Source organism: Oreochromis aureus, linkage group 16 (genome assembly GCF_013358895.1).
Source record: "Oreochromis aureus strain Israel breed Guangdong linkage group 16, ZZ_aureus, whole genome shotgun sequence".
Taxonomy (NCBI): Eukaryota; Metazoa; Chordata; class Actinopteri; order Cichliformes; family Cichlidae; genus Oreochromis; species Oreochromis aureus.
Window position 1 is genome coordinate 30,052,771 of NC_052957.1, and position 21,524 is coordinate 30,074,294.

At 39.3% G+C, this 21,524-nt stretch overlaps 1 protein-coding gene across 3 annotated transcripts in view; it reads right to left on the minus strand.

Annotated features, from left to right (window-relative positions):
- lrch1 (leucine-rich repeats and calponin homology (CH) domain containing 1) overlaps positions 1-21,524 on the minus strand; it is a 91,941-nt gene that overhangs the window by 15,386 nt on the left and 55,031 nt on the right. The window contains exons 7-15 of one of the 3 annotated variants that reach the window (XM_039600020.1): positions 16,950-17,037; positions 15,943-16,045; positions 14,115-14,221; positions 13,391-13,461; positions 12,971-13,057; positions 12,649-12,723; positions 11,602-11,638; positions 8,798-8,870; positions 7,208-7,330 (exon numbers count right to left, since the gene is read on the minus strand). In XM_039600020.1, the coding sequence (XP_039455954.1) occupies positions 7,208-7,330; positions 8,798-8,870; positions 11,602-11,638; positions 12,649-12,723; positions 12,971-13,057; positions 13,391-13,461; positions 14,115-14,221; positions 15,943-16,045; positions 16,950-17,037 (764 nt within the window). Of the gene's footprint in view, positions 1-7,207; positions 7,331-8,797; positions 8,871-11,601; positions 11,639-12,648; positions 12,724-12,970; positions 13,058-13,390; positions 13,462-14,114; positions 14,225-15,942; positions 16,046-16,949; positions 17,038-21,524 lie in introns of all 3 variants that reach the window. The other 2 variants (XM_031746638.2, XM_039600021.1) reach the window with 2 other exon arrangements.

Below are 21,524 nucleotides of genomic sequence, written 5' to 3' on the forward strand. Positions count from 1 at the left end.
TAATTAGTGAGTGTTAGAGGGCCTGGCAGGTGGATGTGTTCCCTTCAGTCAGACTCACCCAGCTGCTGCCCCAGATACCAGTCCTTCTAAAGTTTCTTGTCCGCTTACTGTCCTGCTGCCTCTCAGCAAAAAAGCAAATCACCATCAACACCCCACGCCATCCTTGTTACATTTACTCTCCAGCTTCTCTGCTGCCATCTAAATAAATCTTTTGCTTATATATATAAAACAAAATACTCCCACATACCAGATCTTTAGTTTGCAATCATACCCTCAAAAAAAAAAAACAGACAGATGGCGGCTCTTTCGTTCTTTTGAGGAGATTAAAATAAATATGTAAATATTTGCAGAGTCGCTTTACTTTTGTCTGAAAAAAAAACCAACTAAAAGCATAAATTAAAGATCAAAACAGCTGCTGGGAGTGGACTGTTACAGCTTCAATTTAAATAATATCAACAACTGGAGCAGAAAGTGAAGAGAAGCTCGGATTAGAAAAGCAGGTGACAAGATGCACTTTTATTTTTAGTGTGTAGGAGGACAGAGTGTGAAACACGCTTGGTCTCTTCCTACACACACACACAACCAAAATACACACCCACACACATGAAAGGCACACCGCTAAACTCTGAATCATTCACCTCTTCACTGTCCTATTTTCCACAGGCATACATCAGCCTCTTACAGCTGAATGAAGCTGAACACTGCCTGTGAATGTGCAGTTCCACTGAGTGACCACAGGAGGGAGCTCCAGGCTTTTCAGTGGGGGTCTTCTCATGTTTTGAGGAGGAGAAGATGAGAGGGCTTCAGGGTGTGAATGTTTTCAACAGTTTTACCCACATTTCAACTCTGCACTGTCAACACTGACATTCCTCTGGAACTGAATGAAGCTCTTTGACTAAACCCATCAATCAAGTTGACGGTTTTTTTTTTGAGTTGGTAAAATAATCTACCTGGACCTTGGAGCCTAGTTCCTCTGGTGAAACAGCAGGTGGAGGAGCTGGGGTCCAGTAAAGGACAATGGAATACAGTCTTAGTGTGAAAAATCATTTGGTTGGCCTGAGCTCTCTGTTTGAGACGAAGGGGAAGGGGGATATGGTGAAGGGCAAACGGTTTTCTCTCACTTGGTTTATATTCTGGGTCACGTCATGCTACAAGCTGCTCAACACTCCCTCCTCTTCATCATCTTCCTCCTCTTCTCTCTAAATATCTCTCTGTCTCTCTGCCATCTGGACATTCTGAGCCTGTAGCATCTTTTTTCTGTGCCTCTTCTCTGAAGGTTTTTTTTTCATGGGGGGGCTTTCAAAGTCCTGCTTGTTGGTGTTTTCCTCCAAATACTACAAATACCCTCCTTATTTGTAACCGGTAACATAAAAAAATTAAACACTTCAATCTAAGCAGAATTTGGACTACAAACTGCAGCAATACTGACAGAGTATCCCAGGCTGTGTTTACATAAAAGGCAATAAATAAATAATATTAATCAAAGAAGAAGATTAAGTGTGGAACATCTTTCATCATGGTGGCTGCAGCCATCTTTCATAATGTCCACGGCTCCGGTGCTTGTCATTAAGTGGTGCAGAGGTGGTTGAGATCCATTTATTATCCATAACCATTCACCATATGTCATCTGGATGCTCTCTGATTCAGCTGATAGAGAGATCCAAACAGTGTGTTGGTTCAGGCTGAAGCTAGTGTGAAAGTGTACAGTAGAAACGTCAGCTCACCAAAGCACGCCCATGTTATTGCCCAAGGACCTCAAATTCTCCATGACTGTGGGGGAACAGAGTTTATATTTCCTCCTCTTAGATCTCACTTTAGCTCCAGCTGCTGTCTCCTCCAGGACTACAGGCCTCGGCTTGGGCAGCAGAACTGAGGCCAATTCTCCAATAATGAAAGTAAAATGAGATGAAAAAGCCACACGCAGGCTTGACAAGACAAGACAAGACTTGAAAAGCAAAAGTAACCACATTTTCCAAGGATAAACACAAAAAGCAATGAAAATTGACTTTGGATGATTGAATGATTAAAAAACAGCAGGAGCTGATATAACAGGCTGTTACACAGTAGCTGTTCAAATCTGAAGGGAATCCAATCAGGTTAGTATACTGTGAAAGACTGGCTGATTGCCTTTTTGATTACAATTGATTAAATGCTCCTGACCTTTGATTACATAAACCCGATTCCAAAGAAGATGGGGCGCTGTACAAAATGTAAATTTAAACAATGCAAATATATGCAAATCTCATAAATCCTTTTATTTATAGCATAACACAGAATAAAATATATTAGCTCAATTGGAATATGATGGCAGCAACAGGTCTCAAAAAAGTTGTGTTTACCACACTGTAGCATCTCAATTTACATCATACATGTAGTAACTGACTGATACAGGATTGTAGCTGCTAAAGAGCTTCTTCTTTGTTGTATTTTACATTTCAGAATGTGTGGAAAGATTATAATTGGTGAAAGATCCTCTACTATGAAGCCACGCTGCTGTAATACTTCCAGTTTAGCATTGTCTTGCTGAAATATGGAGGACTTTCCTGACACAGGTGTCGTCTGGATGGGAGCACGTGCTGCTCTAAAACCTGTATATACATTTCCACATCGACGCTGCTATCGTACCATCAGAGATGCATACCTGTGAACTGACTGCTGATAACAAGTTGGATGGTTCCTCTCCTCTTTAGTTCCACTTTTGATTTGTCTGACCATACAACACTTTTCCATTTTGCCTCAGTCAGTGTAAATGAGATCAGAAGTCATTTCCATATGTATAAAGAGGAAGAAAAAAACAATTTGCAACAAAACATGTTTTAGTGTAACCTGCAGCAAATTCCATCAAGTAATCCAAAAGTACTTTGGATTCTGATGGTTTACATAACCAATTTTAAAACTGGCACATAGTTTTTAAAAATGATAGTAGTCACATGTTTAAAAACACAAGTATTCAAAGTATCAAAGTATCATCTGCACTTGAAGTCACTCACACAAGGTGATGATTGGTCACTAATGAGGTCAGGCGCACTGACGATGGGAGCATGATGTCATTCTCCCTGAGGCCTGAACCCATTACGGACCATTAGTCACGATCTTATCACGCTTACACATAAGGGGCTCGTGTAGAAATGTCGTGCTACAAAAAGAGTTTCAGGAAACCACTGAAAGATAACTAATGATGCTCTCCTTACAACAGCAAACACTGAGAGCGCAGCAGCTCAAAGACGTGAGTCAGATAGCTTACAGTGTGAAAGTTAGCATCAACAGACCGAATCACTGTACTTTTAAGTTCAGTATCAGTACACTCTAAGCGTTTTTTTTATAGCGAGGGCACAAAAGTGGAACATGTAAAATGTTACAAGAGTGAAATGAAAATGAGTCAGACTTAAAAACTGAAAGTGGTGAGAAAGTGAAGTTTAAAGAGTCTCTGAGGGTTAGTAACAGATTTGTGAACATTCAGGAGTTATTACAGCGAGCGTGTGAACAGCTCACAGCTAAGAGTTGCCGCAATATATCAGAGCCTTTTATGGACCAAACGACTAAAACGCAGCTCTCTTCTGGGCCGCACAAAAATAACTTCTAGCTCTGTGAGCACCTTCCTCGACACACTGCATTTTCACATCCCCTTTAACCCAACCTTAAACATTACAGCTAAATGACCAAGCCAAACTTGACTGTTAATCCAAGTGTGAACCCTGTCCTAAAGTCACACCAGGCAAAACATGTCCACACTTTGTGGTCTACAGTTGAAACTGGTGCTGATGAAGATAAACAAAGTATGACCCGGCTGTGATCCATCTACTATCTTGGACTCTATTTCAGTAGAAGTAGGATACCCCTTTAGGGACCATTATCTGACGCTTAAAATATAGGAACCGGAAATAGACGCACATGAAACCCAGACTCATTGATACTTCATACATGCACAGACACACGCATACATCTCCAATTGTATGTGTGTGAGTATCAGACTTTCCTAATACGGTCTCTGATGCTGCAAGCCGTGTGATGGTTAGACTTAAGACATTTTAACTCACAACACATGCAGGCAGTGTCACGACAAAGCCGACACAAAACAGAAGTGTTCCTTCTGGAGTGAAGTATGAGAACAGAAGTGAAAACAAATGCTGGGATTCTTTGTATTAATGCATTAACAAAAACTAATAATAATTGTTTTTTTTATTTTGCTCAAGTGCAAGAAGGACAACTTCAGTAAGATGTAAGGTCCACCAGTAACAGGTTTACTCAGTGTGCCCAGCTCAGTGCATTTGCAGCAGAGCAGACAGCTTTGCCAAGATACACTGTATTATACACTATAGTGCAAGAATTTACACTCACCCATTCAAACCACTGAATTCAGGTGTTCCAATCACTTCCATGGCCACAGGTATAGAGAATCGAACACCTAGGCATGCAGACTACTTCTACAAACATTTATGTTAGACTGAAAAAGTCTGCCCTGACCATCATGGACTTTCCTCCACAAAAATCAACCTCATTCAGCATTTATGAAAGCACTTGAAGACTGGGGAAGCTATGTATGCCTGACAAGAAGCTCTTTAGAACACTGCCAGATCAAACTCAGTCCAGCAAACATGCATGTTCAGTCAAACAGTGGGTTCCTGTGAGTGAACTGCGGGGTTGTGCATATTGCGTAATCTCACATTTCTCTCATGTGGGCAAATTTCCCCCCAGGTTAGCCACCTGTGGATCACATGTGGTTCCTGCACCGTGGGGCCAGAGGTGTCAGACTTTTAGACCCCAGCTTGTAAGGCACTGGGGTTTTCCTTTGAATCAGCAAGTAGCTGCATTTGATGATTCTCAGTCATTAGAACACACTCACTTATATAGAAGCAACAAAACACTTGGTTTGTTACAATAGCTATTTTCTTAAAAATGTAAATTTCAGACCTTCTAGATCTTCTACACAAGCCAGCTGCAGTCGCACGCACAAATCATGGCATCAGCTCTAACTTCTACCACGTGCGCCTGCTAGTCCACAGCCACCACACACACACGGGAACAGCTGGAGATGAAAGCAGAGTGCGGTGAAGCTCGTCTTTGATCACAGTCTGCTGCTTCGATACACAAACGTACGCACGCGCGCGTGCATGCAGAGCAGCTAATCTAAAACACCCTAACATGTGGTCTGAGGCAAAGAAACACACAGTGGCAGTGGACGAGAGAAATGAAGAGAAAGCTGTGACAGAATTTCAAAGGAAAGGGAGCTCGTTGCGCTGCAGTCCCCATTCGCACCAACGAGAGGAGCCAGTGAGTCGCAGCTTGATGAGATGGCAAGAAAGTTCCTTAAAACCACAGGTGAACACAAACTCAGACTCTCTGTGTCAAAAAGTTGTCCAAAATGCTGTCGCCAAGATTAAAAAAACAAAAAAACCCCCCAAAAACTCAGCTTCCCCTTAAATCTCAGTGTTTGCAGTTTAAATGTCTGCACGTTCAGATGCCTGCCGACATTAAAGAACCCTAACCCCAGCCCAACACCACATCATCAGACATTACTGCTTGTTCTTTAACTGAGGAGGAAAACTGAAGGAGGCCACAGCTCCTTTCCTCCTTATTTCTTTTACAATAGCCACTCAGGCTAATTATAAAAGATTATAAAAATTATTTGTGACATATTTCTGCAGGTACAACAGGCAAATACTTTTTTTGAGGTACTCTGCTCAACAAATTTATTAGACCACACAAATATTTGAGAAAGAACAAATCAAAAACTTGTTTAAAACTAATAATTATATTGTCAGTTATTTGCCAAATAGCTGAGACTTTTTTTTCTCCAAATTTGAGCCGGTACACTGGACTGAGAAGTGAGAACTACAGGAAGCAACATGAAGGGGGGGACACAGTCCCACAGTTTGGCATGAGAGTTGCTATGCCAACAGCTACAGAGAGTGGTGGAGGCAGCCCAGAACATTGCTGGCAAGAGCCATCCTGCCACTAAGGACACCGTAAGACTCAGAGCATTATCAAGGATCACAGCTAGATTGAGGACAATCTGTTCCGAGATTTCCTTCATCAAAAATAAAAAACCATACCCGATCTCTTATTCAACACCATCGTCTTCATGTCTGGATGGCTTCCACAGCACAGCCGCTGTTTTTCAATATCTCTCTGCAACCTGCGATGCACCTCCTCGATAGCCTCCAGTGTGCTAAAACGGTCACCCTTATATTATTGCACTAAAAGCTCAATGGGGAAAACATTTTGGTTTGAAATAAATATAAAAATGTAAAAAGCACAACTTAGAAAAGAAAAACAGTACAGAAAAATACTAACATATCCTGGAATTCCCTTTAGTTTTAGTCTTATTTGTCAGCACAACCAGGATGTGAATGGTTAGCATGTCATGACTGGGATTAAAGGTCCTTCACATGTGTATCAGTAATGGTTATTCTGACAAATATAAAGCCTTGTTGAAACTACAAACTAAAACTGACCCTAACAAAACTAAACTGAAAGAAAACATAAAATTGAAAAAGCTAATGAAAAATACAAAACTATAGCAACGCTGGTCAGACGGAGAGAAGCTGATGTGTGCACTCATGGCTGTGAAAGTTTGAAGGCTGTGGTGAAGTCAGAGCTGACAGTTATATAGTCATAATGGGGTTTCCATGGAGTGATAGAACAAGAGCAACTGTGCTGGAAATGGTTCCTTTACGTGCACTGGAGGTGCCTGCAAGAGGAGATCGCCCAAATTCAAATCAGGTTGGTTTTTCATTTTTAATGGCTCTGTTCCTGGAACTCTGTAATTAAACCTGGTATAGATCAGTAATTCCCAATGATATAACCTTTATTAATTAGTTAATTAATTAATTAGCAATCCTCTTCCGCTTATCCTTTTCAGGACGGGGGGGCTATGACAGCTGTCTTAGCAATGACTCTGAAAACCAATTCTGATACACTCACTTTTTTGTGAGTGCTGCTGGTGTTAAATAAAATGATACGATATGACATATGATGGTAAACAAGTTGTGGACTAATGAACAGAAAAACAACAGACAAAAGACTAAATTCAAAATGTTTTTTTTTTTTTTTAAACACATTTAAAGACCACCTTTAAAGTTAAAGACCAGTAATGACAGGCTTTTCTGGCTTTGAAGAGAAAACGGTCCCTACCCAGGGTTTGTCAGCAGACAGCTCAGCCCAGATGTGTGTCATCTGGCCAATTAGCAGATAAAGCGGGACCTACCCCGGCTGTGATTGCCTCCGTCGTCATGGCTACGAGGTGTATCTCTATGGAGGGGCGAGGCCTGTGGGAGGAGGGAGGGGTCGAGACAGGAAGGCGGGGGCGAGCAGGGCAGCGAGGGTGGAGCTACAAACAGGCGGGTGGGAAGTGGGAAGTGTTCAGAGACGCAGGAGGTGGGGGGTGTGTGTAGTGCAAGGAAGGTAGTTGGAGGAGGTGGTGGTGGTAAGGTGGGCATCAAGGTGAACCAAGTACAGCAAGGCAAAGTTCATTCCACGAAAAACACACCCCGAAAAACAGCAAAAATCACCAGGAGAAAGTGTGAATTAGTTTTCAGGAATCAATGAAGCAGGTATTGATTCAAAAATGCAGGCAGGTCAGATTAAATGAGTGTTTATGTGATTTTTAACATCAAAGGTCATGCAGGAGAAATGAAAGTGCCAAAAAAAGAAAAAAAAGAAACAAGTAAATCAGAAAAAGGTAAAAAAGGTGAAGCAAAGAAATAGAATGAGATGACAAGACACAAAACAAAACAGCACAAAACAAAATAAAGATTAGTGGCATTTCACATTACAAATCACTCTCACATGCTGTTAGCATCATGTTAGCTTCATTAGCGGTTAGCATCATTTCACACTGGTAACAGCAAACAAAAGCTGGATGGTTGCCAACTATAATAAAGCACGGGGCAGAAGCTTTCTATCATTCTGCAAATAAAGCTGATGAGCAGGGGCCACAAGCTGCCACAACATGACTGCTGCTGCTTCGCTTTAAGCTAAGGACTAAGTTCAGGGTTTCCAGCGGTGTATCTGATATGCCCGTGTTGGTGTTGTTCAGTATTGTTTGTCCAGGATCAACATTGCAACTGACCAGTCACACTGTTATGATGTCATAGCATTGCAATGTTGGGGAAAAATGCCTTAGTTTGTATAAGACTCTGCATAAGATTTTGGAACAAATGGTAAGCATTTCAAGTTGTACAAAGTTGTTATTATACAAAATAATAAATATATTACCAAATTAGGTTTGCTGTTAGTCACATTTAGGTATACATGTTGGTTTGAGTGTAAGAGTTTTTCAAAGCATTAGCTGAACGCTCAAACAATGTCAGTTTTAATGTTTATCCTGGACCAACATTATTATGATGACGTTTCCAGCAGTGTATTAAAGCTGACACCCTTTTAGGGCCTTAGAAGAAAAATAATTAAGTGCATTTGCTTTTTCACCCACCTGTAGAAAGTTTTGCTTTTAGGGTTTTTAAAGTCATATAAAGCAATGTAAAAGAAAGACAATTTCCTATACTTGTGTTTAACCAATATGGATTATATCAATTAGAATGTTAAGCTCTAGGCTTAGCTTAAATTAAAAGTACATAAGCTACAAACTGTATGACTAGAGCAGCAGAGCTCATGTCAAAATCAAGTGTTCATCATACACTCAGACTGTGCATTTTTTTTCAGCAACCAGCATAGTAAATGCCATTAAATCATTACAGTGTGGTAACTGAAAGTATACTCTGTTCAGAAAAAAACCCAATTTGTTAACCTGTACATCTGGTACTCCAGTTAACCTGGTCCACTATCTTAGCTGACTCACCCGAACGAGGTTTCAGTCCAAAGGGTGGGCTGGAGAAGGATGGAGGTCCGCTCACTGGAGATCTGTCATTTCGCTACAACAACAGAAATGGAAACAAAAATTAAAGTCAATTCAATGAAAAAATGCTGGATACTCTTGATCCTATCCTTCATGTGCAGTTTTCAACGACACAGACTTATCAATGACTCCACAGAGAGAGATAAAGTACACAGAAACACATTCACTCTTGTGATGAACCTGTGCATACTAACAGGAGCTCAGTGACCTAAAATTGAAGTCAGAACAACACTCCACTCAGTTCCTACCTCCTCTGCCTTCAACCATCACTCACCTCATATGGCGAGCAGACACAAGATACCGCAGACTAGCTTAGTGTCAGCACCAACACTCCAGAGATGTGTAATTCAACAAAATTGAAGAGGTACATATTCTTTTCCAATGACTGTTTTATTTTTATTTAACAAACAGTCCTATGTGGATTTTACTTCGTCTTCCATATTTTCACCTCGTAATAACATCTGATCTGAATTTGCATTTCTTATGTGAACAATAGCAGTTTAAAATAAGGGCAGAACACACTGCAATATATATCTTCTTTGATACACTTCCATTTGTTCTAAATACATTGCTGCTTACAGCCCTGTACAAAGAGTGATGGCCATCAAAGCAGAAACCCACTGCACTCATAGTGTCACAGATTTGCTATTCTAAACATTAAGTTAGTCAGCTAAACACAAGAAAAAATGTTAACATAATGGAGAAAACAAAGAACAATTAATTGTGACAAAACAGGATAACATTTTAGACAACATCCATAAGTTTTGCAAATGTAAACAGACCTTGCCCAAAACACCCCGTGTAACATAAACTTAATGGTACATTCAATTCAGTGTCTTCCATACAGAAACCTATCATTCCTAATCTAATTTGAGAAAATATGGTATGTTTTTTGTTGTATGTCCACAAACAGAAATATATTCAATTTTTCAATTGAATTCAAGTTTTATTTATTTATTTGTAACCATTGTCAAATTACAACAACGGCTGCCTCAAGGCACTTTATGGTAAAGACCCCACAATAATAGAAAGAAAAAGGAAAGAAAGCGATAGAAACACAAATTCTGGTATTACTGTTTTAAGCATTGGATGTTTTAACCGATGCTTTAACCCAGAAATAAATAAAGGGAGTACAGAAATATTAAAAAATAAAGTTTTGGTGTTAATCCAATAAATAGTAAACATCATAATTTATAGTTCATGAAATTACAAAAATAACCCTGAAACAGTGTTAATTATAAAACAAACAAAACACAAAGACCTCAAGTCACACAGCCACTTCAGCAGATGAATGTTGCACACTAACATGGGAGAGAGAATACACCAGCCACTTGATTTTCTACTGTCCACTACAAAGGCTTTCAGTAAACCCACCTTCAGTTTAGCCAGTTAGTAATTTCCCAAGAAAGCCTGTGAGTAATTGGTGAAAGATTGAGACTCGCATGTAGCAACAGAGAAACACGTTCCCTCTCTGTTCACATGTTGATCAGGCTGCTGGATGAAATGCGACACATGTGAAAAGCTCAGAGAGGTGTGATCAGCAGCTAACACAGCAAACAGACACACGACCGTTGGATCACTGCGAAGCACGACCGTGGACAGCTCACTCTGAGGACAGAGACTACATCCAGAGGTCTTGTGCTACGTTTACCTTGATCGACATATGCCACTCATACTCCCGGCACGCAAGCTGGGCTTCAAACCTGGCCTTTTCTAGAATCATCTGTCTCTTCCTCTGGAACTCACAGCCACCTTCATCCATGTGCTGCTACAGGATGCATCAAAGGTTTCAGCTGTAAGTATTTTCTGTTACTAGCATACCTACAGGTTTTACTTATCTAGGACCGCACAACACTTTTCCACCTGCTGAGCTCTACCAGTCGAGGATAGTCATTAATACATTTTTTAGATAACAAAGAGGTGTCTTTGCACACTGGACCACCTAGTGGTAGTGGATAGGACTTGAAATACTATAAGAAAAGGCCAGAAAAAGGTTTCTTCATTTCTAGGCCAGAAAAAGTTTATATATATATATATATATATATATATATATATATATATATATATATATATATACATATATCTATCATCTATATATATATATATATATATATATATATCTCTCTCTCTATATATATATATATATATATATATATATATATATATATATATATATATATATATATATATATATATATACATATATATATATATATATATATATATATATATATATATATATATATATATATATATATATATATACTATAATTATGCCTTCAGTATATTATATATATATATTTAGCCCTCTAAATGATCCTAAATGTTCTGTTTGGATGGCTCAGGGATCATGAAGGAAAAATGAAGGACAGTTTGAACATTATTTGGCTGCAAGTACCAATTCTTTCCTCTAAAATGTTTATACCAAAATAACATTTTCATCTGTTGAAACTTCCTCTGGTGCTTTTGTCAGCAGGCGTTTCCTGAAAGTTCTCATTAATAAAAATCACTGCTACCTGCTGACCCAGAAATCCAACAAAAAACCAAAAACAAAACAAAAAGCTCAAAATCCAAATTTTAGCAGAACTCTTCAGACACAGTGAATGTTGTTATTTTTATTATAAATTACTGGCCAACAAACTGGAGTTTGAACCAACCTGGAAGTCCTTCCTGATAAGAAACTAAGAAACATGTATGCCATGTATGTGTGTTAGAGGGAAAGAGCTCCAAAGTCGCTCATACTGTACCTTTGGTGTTGTGGCGCCGTCATCACTGTCCTGCCCACTAAGGAGAAAAAAAAGGAAAATAAGGGGAAGTGATCTACTTTACCATAAGCCTACATAAAACAGTGTACAGAATCAGAACTACATTTATCTTCAGGAACAACCATATTGGCCCAAATACAAGAAAAAACGTTTATTTTATTTTTTTCAGAATTTAAGTTTAGAAGCATCTTAGGAACAAGATGGCATTGAACTGTCTTCTACAAAGATGCATGATGAATTCTTTGTAATAGCCATTTTTTCAGCCCATTTAGAGCAAAGGACTACAGATGAAAAGTAGCCTTTTTTGCTAATTCTGCCATATTAAGATTAATATGTTCACTAATATACACTGTCCCCTTTAAATGAATGAATTCAATTCAAACTCAAAATTGTGAGACAGTTGGTACTGTTTAATTAGCCCAGTTCAACTTGCAGGACTTTCTGATCATCTCTAGAATATTTACTTTCAAAAGTTGAGGCTATCGATTGAATGTTAATAAAATGATAGCTGTCACTGACAGAGCTGCATGAATATAACGGGAGTTATCAAGTCTGACATACAGGACACACTGATGGTTTTTTTGTTTTGTTTATACACCACTCTTCATTCAATCATTACTCATTAATAATCTGTTGCTCTCTTCCACAGCATGTCTTGGTCCCATCTCCCTCCCCTCACCCCAAATGGCTCCCCTCCCTGAGCCTGGTTCTGCCGGCGGTTTGCTTCCTGTTTTATATCAAAGCTCTTCCTCATAGGGGGTCATCTGTTGTTTGGGGTTTTCTCTGTTTTACTCTGTATTATCGTAGGGTCTCTACCTTATAAAATAAAGCATCTAGAGGCAGCTGTTGTTGTGATTTGCTGTTATATAAAAAAACCCGAACTGAATTAAATAGAGGTGGAATGCTTTCTGAACTAAAAAAAAAAAGATTTTTAACACAAAAACATTTTTCCCCTCAGTCCATCAGGCCAGAACCTTTTCCACAGTCATAATACATGTAGTCGTAAAACGCAGATACATGGAATCTTACTTGAGTGACTCGTCCACTGTGACCATCTCCACTGGATAGAGCTGGACTCCAGACAAATCTTCCTCTGTGTTCACCCTGACGCACAAACACAACATTAATGCCACAGAGTGCTGGCTTACAAATGAGAAAAACAAACAAAAAACAAAAACATGACTTCAGTCAAGTTTAATTCTCTCAAAGTTTGGCCATCAAGTAAGTTCAGCAGTGGTAACATAGTGCTGCAGATATGAATTATTACTCAGCAAAGGGAAACACAGACTATGGATACTCACTGTGGTGGACACTTAGCTCTAACTAATACTCAGCTGTTGGTGTTTTTTACCTGCTGGGGTCCTGCAGCAGTTCCACAGCCTCTTTTAGCTGGTTGATCATGTCAATGTGGAGCTCTGTGCCCCCTGTGACTTTTGACCTGCAGCCACAAAGATAGAAATGAGAGTCATGTATATGTACAGTGTATTTACACGGGTGATGATGGTGCCATATCATAAAATCACAGCTGGTAAAATCCCTCAGAGGATACTTGTAGATTCTAAATTGTCATCAATCAACAGAAAGAAACACAAGAAAATCACTACTAATTTTGAATGATGCTGCAAAAAAATACTGAATAACATGCGCTAATAAAAGTAGAAGAAAAATATCTAATTATGACATACAATACAATAATCTACCAATAAATGAGGAGAAACTAAACACGAGTCATAAAGTGGAAATCGAAACGACACTATGCTCATGAACTTACGTTTGTTCTGTTGACCAGTGAGAGTCTTCTTCTATCCTGAGGGGCTCGTCGAAGTCTGCTGCCGTCCTACCCTGCAAAGACAAGCGTACGCAAATCAGCAACAGCTGCAGAAATCACATGATCCACAGTCCGGCTCAGCCACTGGCCAAAAATCAGAGACGTTACCACTTTCTCCTCCGTACAATAAGAACACAGAGTCCTTTTTCTTCATCTATTCCTTCCATTCTTTATGCTTTTCTTGTTTCTTACTCTTTTCTAACAGCAACTCTTTATTCTGCAATTTGACTGTAGAATACTTTGGTATACAGAGGAGTTCATGGCCAATTCAATGACTACAATGTGCAACTGGAGAATAACATCGACAGAGGTAAAAACTGAGTTTTGATGATGTGAAACCAGTTTGTACTTTAACTTGGAATAAGCTAAAAAAGGTGGATGAACTCAAATATTAAGTAGAGCTGGCTCTCTTCATGACAATTCAAGCAAAACTTTTAAGTCTAAAAGGAATTTTAATTGAGATTAACATAAAGTGACAGTTTATGCTGCAGGCTCCATTTAAACAAACCCCATGAGCCTAAAACGACAGGCAGCGTAACTAATGCTGGAATAAAGAAGCCCAGTGAACATAATAGTTTTACATAACTTCAATCAGAGAGAGGCATTATGCATGAAGTGAACCATTTACTGCATCAATTTTTGACTGAAGCACAACACGAGCTCTTGCCTTGATGTAGTTGATGAAGCGAGTGCTGAGAGAAGAGTCTCTGTTCTGGTCTCTCAGGGCTTCCGTAGGGCTCTCCTCAATCAGTTGCACCGAGTCAGAGTTTGGGTCTGCTGAAATGAAGGAAACATGAACTATCAGTTTTAAGCTGAAGTGTAGGGTGTAGAATTCTGCACCACAGGTTTGATAGAATATGAAAAATATGGGCACAAAAGCACAACTCCCATGAAAGTGAACCCACGAAGGATTATAATTACCTGTATAACCAAAGTTATAAAGGGACTTATAAACGTCACAGCTCCATCAATTTCAGTCAGTCATTCATAATGCAGCACAGTTTTTGTCTATGTGTTTACAGTCATTAAAACAGATTTACATTTTAAAAATATCAAAATTATTATCAATGTGCAAGAAATAAAACGCAGATACAAATACAGTCTGATCACAGCTCACCAGTCAAAACTAGCTAGACACACTAAATATGGAGGAAATAAGGAGAACTGAAGAATCATGAAAAAAATTATGGCAAAAATTTGGCACAAGCCTCAAAGACCCAAACAGCCAATCAACAGCTGAAACATATTTTTGAGTGTCAGCAGGCATACCTCCATCACATACATTGGCACAGAACATGTTCAGTCATATGGTGGGATGTGCAGATGATCTTTGGACCGAGATGCAGTGAAACTGTGTGCGTGCACTACAGAAGTATAAATTGAGGAAAAAGAAAGCTACTCTAACCTTGTTCGGGGACAAAGCTGCCAAGCTTTTGAACCACTACTTCAAGTTATGGCTGTCTCTCCTTGCACTTAGACAAGGATTTCAAAATAACTGTCCAAATATCTGCCCGGAGCCGTGCCAAGACAGATGCCGAGTGGCAGAATGTGCAGGAGAAGTGATTGGAGGAAAGCAGGTCAGGTGACTGAGTCACCGCTTAAGTCACCTCTTAAAACCTTTGAGAATTTTTTCCCTAATTTTTTGTGTTTGTTTAAATTTCATACATTTTCTAAACTTTTCACAAGAAAATTGGCGATAAATAATAAAAACCACAGCAGGAGCTTGCTGCTATGTTAAGAACAACACATTTTTCAAATATATAATATGTAAAACATCTTTGTGACGCTCTTCCAGGATTAAGGATTTGTTTGGAAATATAAATAACCTAGACGGCCCTCTTTTCACTCATCTCAGTTCAGTAAATGTGACCCTCCATCAGCTCTAACCTAATTAAGGCTGATTGAAGTCTATTTAAACTGTGTCTGGGGAGCTGCTGCTGTTCTTTAATAGAGTTCTACAGCCCAGATACTTTTAGACACACAGCTGACAGGTTAGAAAAGCAAAAGCACTAAACCCTCAGTTTGTACTGCTGAACCACATCGCATGGCAGGGCTCGTACGGGATCTTCTGACTTGTAGACGGTGCTGAGCACTGCTTCATGCTGCATGACCAAATCCAGCAGCAGATTAATAATAATATCTGTCTGTTGATTACTTCACTCTTTCCTCTTTTCCTAAAACAGTGACTGAATCACTCAATGTCCTACAGAAAAGATTGACTGATCACAGCACAAATGTGTATTCTGAAATTGGTTATGCTTTTTTCTCAACGCAGTCAAGTCCAGATGATGTTTATCCTGCCAAAGCATGAGTAATAAGAGCGCACGTGCACACACTATTCATTCACATGAATCCGGGCTGTCCATAGAGTTTAACCAGGTGACAATAGATAGCATAATACAGTTTGTCTACCATTGCCACATGCTGCCCACTCTGTGTGTGTGTGTGTGTGTGTGTGTGTGTGTGTGTGTGTGTGTGTGTGTGTGTGCGTGTACCTGTCAGAGAGCTGATGTGTTCACTCGAGTCGTCTTTGCCGATTCCCTCCTCTGTGATGTGACTCATCGGCACATTAAGGCTCAGACTGTCTTCATCTGACGGCTGAAACAACAATGTGACAACCTCAACACAAGAACACAACAACTGATGAGTGTTGAAAGTGTAAAAGTTCTCAGCTGTAGTTTATTACTTTTCTCGTAGTTTTGGGTCAGGAAAAGCATATCAGTTGCAAATTAGAGTTTAAAATTTCAGTTTCACAGACCTGGAGCTAGCTGCTGCCTTGAACAGCTTTCTATCTCAACAATGACCGAAAGTGTGAATTAGTAACAAAGAAAAAATGTGTTCATTCTAAAATGAAAAGGCGAGCTCTGACTCCCACTGATGTGACGTGACGTCAGTTTACAAAATTCCTCTGCACTGCACAGATAAAGACTACGAGAGACAGAAAAACATTCAGCTTATTAGTTCAAATGAAGAAAACGACTTCAATTGAACGTTAAGTTGCCCCTAATTACAAGATGAGGCCAAAGTGCCTCCGCTCTAACAGTATTTCATTTCAAGACCAAATCCAGAAGATACTCAATTCTTAATAATAAATTTTCACGTCAGAGAATCTCAAATTCAAAGTCAAATATTCAAATTCTCAGTTATTTGTCATTTATTTCAACTTTGTAATAATTCATCTTAAATAATGCTCTTTAACAATTTACTGTTAAATGTAACTATTCATTTTTTGCCATTTTTCACAATCACTTGCTCACAAGTCCACAGAAGAAATAACAATTTGCAGAAAAAGTGAGTGACGTCTAAAAGAGTCCGTCTTCTAATATAACTGCACTCGCTCAGATACACAGACTTACAGAGGAAAAAAAGATGAGCTGGTGTGATTAGAAAATGAGGATTAAAGGAGTAAAGATGATAAATATGAGTGTATTAAGTCTGTAACGAACATTTGTGCATGAATACACACACACACACACACACACACACACACACACACACACACCTCAGTAGCAGACAGTCTCTTGTCTCCGTTGTCGCTGCCGACTCCTGAGTCACTGTCCTGCTTCTTCTGCTGCTCCATGTCTTCCACACTGCAGACACAAGACACAGGTCACACACCTGACACACACACAGGAGGCAGGTGTGTGTGTGTGTGTGTATGCACAGGCGAGATAAGAGCAAGAGAGCCACAATGACACAGAGAGGGAGATAGAGAGAGAATGCTCCCCCTCCCCTCTCTGTTTCTCATGCTGCGTTCACACTGCTGTGTAAACTCTGATTGGCTGCTTCGATTTAACCTTTAACTGCTGTCATGAAAGTTTCAGGGCATCTACAGGTGTAAGCCGGTTAAATTAAAACTTTTTTTAACGTCACTGCAATCGACATTTAAAAATGAAACCTACAACTGAAATACACATACCACAGGAAACAAAGTAAAGCCTTCTTAATCATCATCCTCACTTCCATCACTGTACTGCATGTCTGCATGTACCCTCTCCCAGGCCTGAAGTATTCTTCAGGAATTTATTTATTATTTTTCATAGCTTATGCATCTTCTCAGCATTCTTTAACTTTACACATGTAAAGACAGCCAAATGTGTAACGAGGAGAAATTCTTGAGGTGACAGGACTAAAGACAGACCCATCTGAACCACCAGTAGTACGGCTCAGCCTGCTATGTAGACACCCCTATGGCATCAGTTTGAAAATCCTACGTTACCTTCTTCTCGAGTTATCGCATTCACAAGATTTTCAGAAAACTTGAACTTTGACCTTTCACTTTAGGTTCATGTCACGGAGATTCAAACTAGTCTGAGATGATTTGTAAACGTGCCTATGTTATTGATTTTAAGCTCGCCTCATTCACAAGATTTCCATAAAACCTGAACTTTGAGATTCGAATGTGTTCAAGATTTTTAGTAGACACACCTATGGTATCAATTTGAAGCTCCTACGCTGCCTCATTCTCAAGTTATCTCATTCACAAATTTAGGTTAGGTTTTCACTCTGCCCGCCCAGCCTGCCTGGTGGCGTGACAAGAATACTGCATCAGCCTTTTACAGCTGAGGGGTAAAAACTTAAGTACAAAGTTTCTGAACCTTAGGGCGTAACACTGAATTTTAACCTTAAACAATCCAATGTTGTATGTTTTTCACTGCCAAGCTTTATATTAAGCCACATGGATGGCATGAAGTTCCTATCCTTAATCCTTCATTGATTTAAAGTCATAGCTTCCTTAATGTTTTACATTACTTAGACAGTTAAGTGATTTTTTTCTGGCCTATGAATAGAACGATTTGATGCGATCAGATAGAGGAGGAAGACTAAAATAATATTAAACAATAAACAAGCTTGAGTGGTTAATATGATAGTTAAAATAATAATCATAATAATCATAATAATAATCATAATCATAATGATAATAATAAGGTGTAAGCCTTCAAATAGACTTTAAATCAACTTTTTCTGTAAGACTCTTCTTAAACAAACTGACCTGTCATACTCTGTATAATATTTAAATCTGAAGCATTATCAAACAAATTCTATTATGTTTATTATTTATTCATAATAGAACAAATAGAATATTTGTTCTATTATGATAAAACATCTCTATTTGATCAAGGGAAGATCTGAAAAAAGGTTTTAAAAATCAGGGTTTTAGAAAACACACAGGAGTCAAATACAAGGACATCTGGGGAACTTTAATCGGCCGTGTGAACGCTGCCCTGTGGCAGTCTCCAAGCAACTGAACAATAATGAGGCGCTGGAATTGCACACACACACACACACACACACACACACACACACACACACACACACACGCACACACACACACAGCATTTTCTAATAACCCTTCTGTGAGCAACAGTCCTGCTCCTCTCATCTCATCTCCTTGATCATGATTCTACAAGTGCAGTTGTTTCATAATAGCCCACACAGGTCACTTTAAGTCTGAGACAAATGAGGGTTCATCCATCTCTCTGTGACCTCTGACCCCCTGACATCCTCATCATGTCACTAAAAGACTAAAACTCGTGTAATAGCCAAAAAAATATGCCGCCAGCAGCAAATGCTGTGAGCAGATCTGGAACTTGGACTGTGTTGTTTTACTTTGGCGGGGCACTCTTTCTTCATTTGGTAAACCATAAACGGAGACACGCTGGGTTTCATTTTTATCTAGCTCTGCTTAAGGTCATCGTACTAATGGAGTTTTAAAAATAGCATCACTCTGTTCTCAGCTTCCTCTGGAGTGAGACGGCAAACGACTGCACCTCACAGAAGCGTACTAATTTATTATCCACAGCCTTTTTTTGATTAAAAGTAGCATCACATGTTTAAGAAAAACAAAGCTGAGAAACAACAAATTCAGAGTGATGGCTTGTAACAATCTTTCAGTGAAAGAGGGAAAAAAAAGAATCGGAAGCATTTGAGGATGACAGAAGACGACTAAGAAGAAATCATAGAGCAGGAATAGAAGATTTCTGTTAAAATAAATATGAAGTTGAACTTTAGCATATCTGTCTTTCAGAATCATAGCTTGTTACCACTCAACACATCATGTAAATCTGCAGACAGTGACGCTGCTCACATTAGACACTCATAACCCAGAATGTCAAAGTCAGGGATTGGTCTAATTTCAGTAACCCTGCATGGAAAACACAGCCAATCAAAAACGGCTCGTCTACCAATTCAAAGATTGGTGGTTCAACTCGGCACTCCTCCAGTCTGCATGCCAAAGTATCCTCGGGCAGGATACTGAACCGCGAGTTGCCCCTGATGCATCTATCAGTGTGAGATAAAAGTGCTTTTATGAATGTGTGTGTGAATGGGTGAGGCTGTAGTATAAAGCACTTCTGAGTGCTCAGAATGGAAACCACTATAAGCACCAGTTCATTTACCATAAAATCAGTGACGTCACCAACTCTGTATTGAATCTAAATGCGATCGATTATCGATATAATGCCAATCAGCAGGCGGTGCTGTTTGCTGGTATTAATTGAAAATCTATGGAGCCAAAAACTGACGTATTAATGTATAAACTAAACAGCAACGGGCGTTTTCCGCACTATAAGGCGCACTTAAAATCCTTTAATTTTCTCAAAAATTGACAGTGCGCCTTATGTATGAATTCTGGTTGTGTTTACTGACCTCGAACCGATTTTATGTGGTGCGCGGCGCTCAAAAATCTGCCAAAAAAATGTTTTAGTAAGACTTTGGTAAGCTATGAAGCTGCAACACTTGATGGATTGTCGGAGCATTACGGCTACTGTAGTCAGGACCCTCGCGGAGTAATCTGGGTCCAAAACTCCGTCCTCTTCAGGTCCCAAAGTCAAACGAACACTGGCATCACTGAGAGTCAAAAACCATCTAAATTTTTTCATCTTTAATAAAATGATCAGCGTTGCTGCTTTACCAGGTGTAACAATAAAGTTTAACATCCAGGCATCCATGAAAATAAAATTTATTACATTTAACGGAGTTAAAAGTTAGCAGGACGTTAGCTCGCTAGTTTCCACCTAAACATGATATGGCATGTTCTGACTGAGAGATTTCTGAAAAAATTCAAACGTACAGCTCTGCTATCACTTCCAACATAAATGAAGACAGGAAACTAAACAGCAGTGAGGTTTGTAGGGTTACTGAAGTTGGGCTAGCTGCTATATAATGATGTGCTACGTGATCGCTAGCGACACAGCTATGTTAGTACAACATAAACACAATGAAGCTGGAGGATGAACGCTAACGTTTTTCCACTCAATAAAAGTTAACGTGATTGTCAAAAAATAATATAAAATAGTGTGCAAATACTGATTACAGTGCAAATGTTTGCAATATAAAAAATAAATGAAAAATGTAAACATCTATGTTTAGTGAACTTAAAAATACTGCACAATATTTGATCCACGTCTGACTCTGCGAAGAAATCAAAGAAATCAAGAAGACATATGACAAAAGCGTGAACAAGAATGAAAGCTAAAGAAAAACCTGATTTATATGTAAGTGTAGAGTCTGTGTGAACTACAGGAGAACAGAAACTGTTTTTCTTGCCCACATGCTGGGAGAGTTTCATGTGGGTGGACATCGACTCAGCTGAAGCTGAGTGTTGAAGGACCTGAAGAGGCAGAATTTTGATTTCCTATGTATTTCTGTTTTTACTGTACTTCCCTCCAACCCTCACCAGTTGCCCACCAGCTTTTTAAAAATTGTATTCTTTATTCCTTCGCTTTTTGACATTACATCGCTTGGGTTAGACAAACTAGAAGTCCTTAATCCTAAAGGCTTTGGTAATCCCCCGACTTTGGATTGGAGGATGGATGAAATGACATAAATTCATTCTATACTGTACTCTGTAGATGTGAGTACTGTTCCAGTTTCATAATACAGTTTTACCTCAGACACACAGCTAGATTCCGGGTCAATCGACTGTCTGACATGATTTCTCTGCCTCCTCAGATGTTGTTCCCTACTCTGCCAGCAAACTGTGCCACCAACATCCTAAAATATGTACGAAAGCGGTCATGACAAAACTTCAAGTCCTGGATCAAACCATGAAATTCTCCTTGCTGCTGCCTTCTCG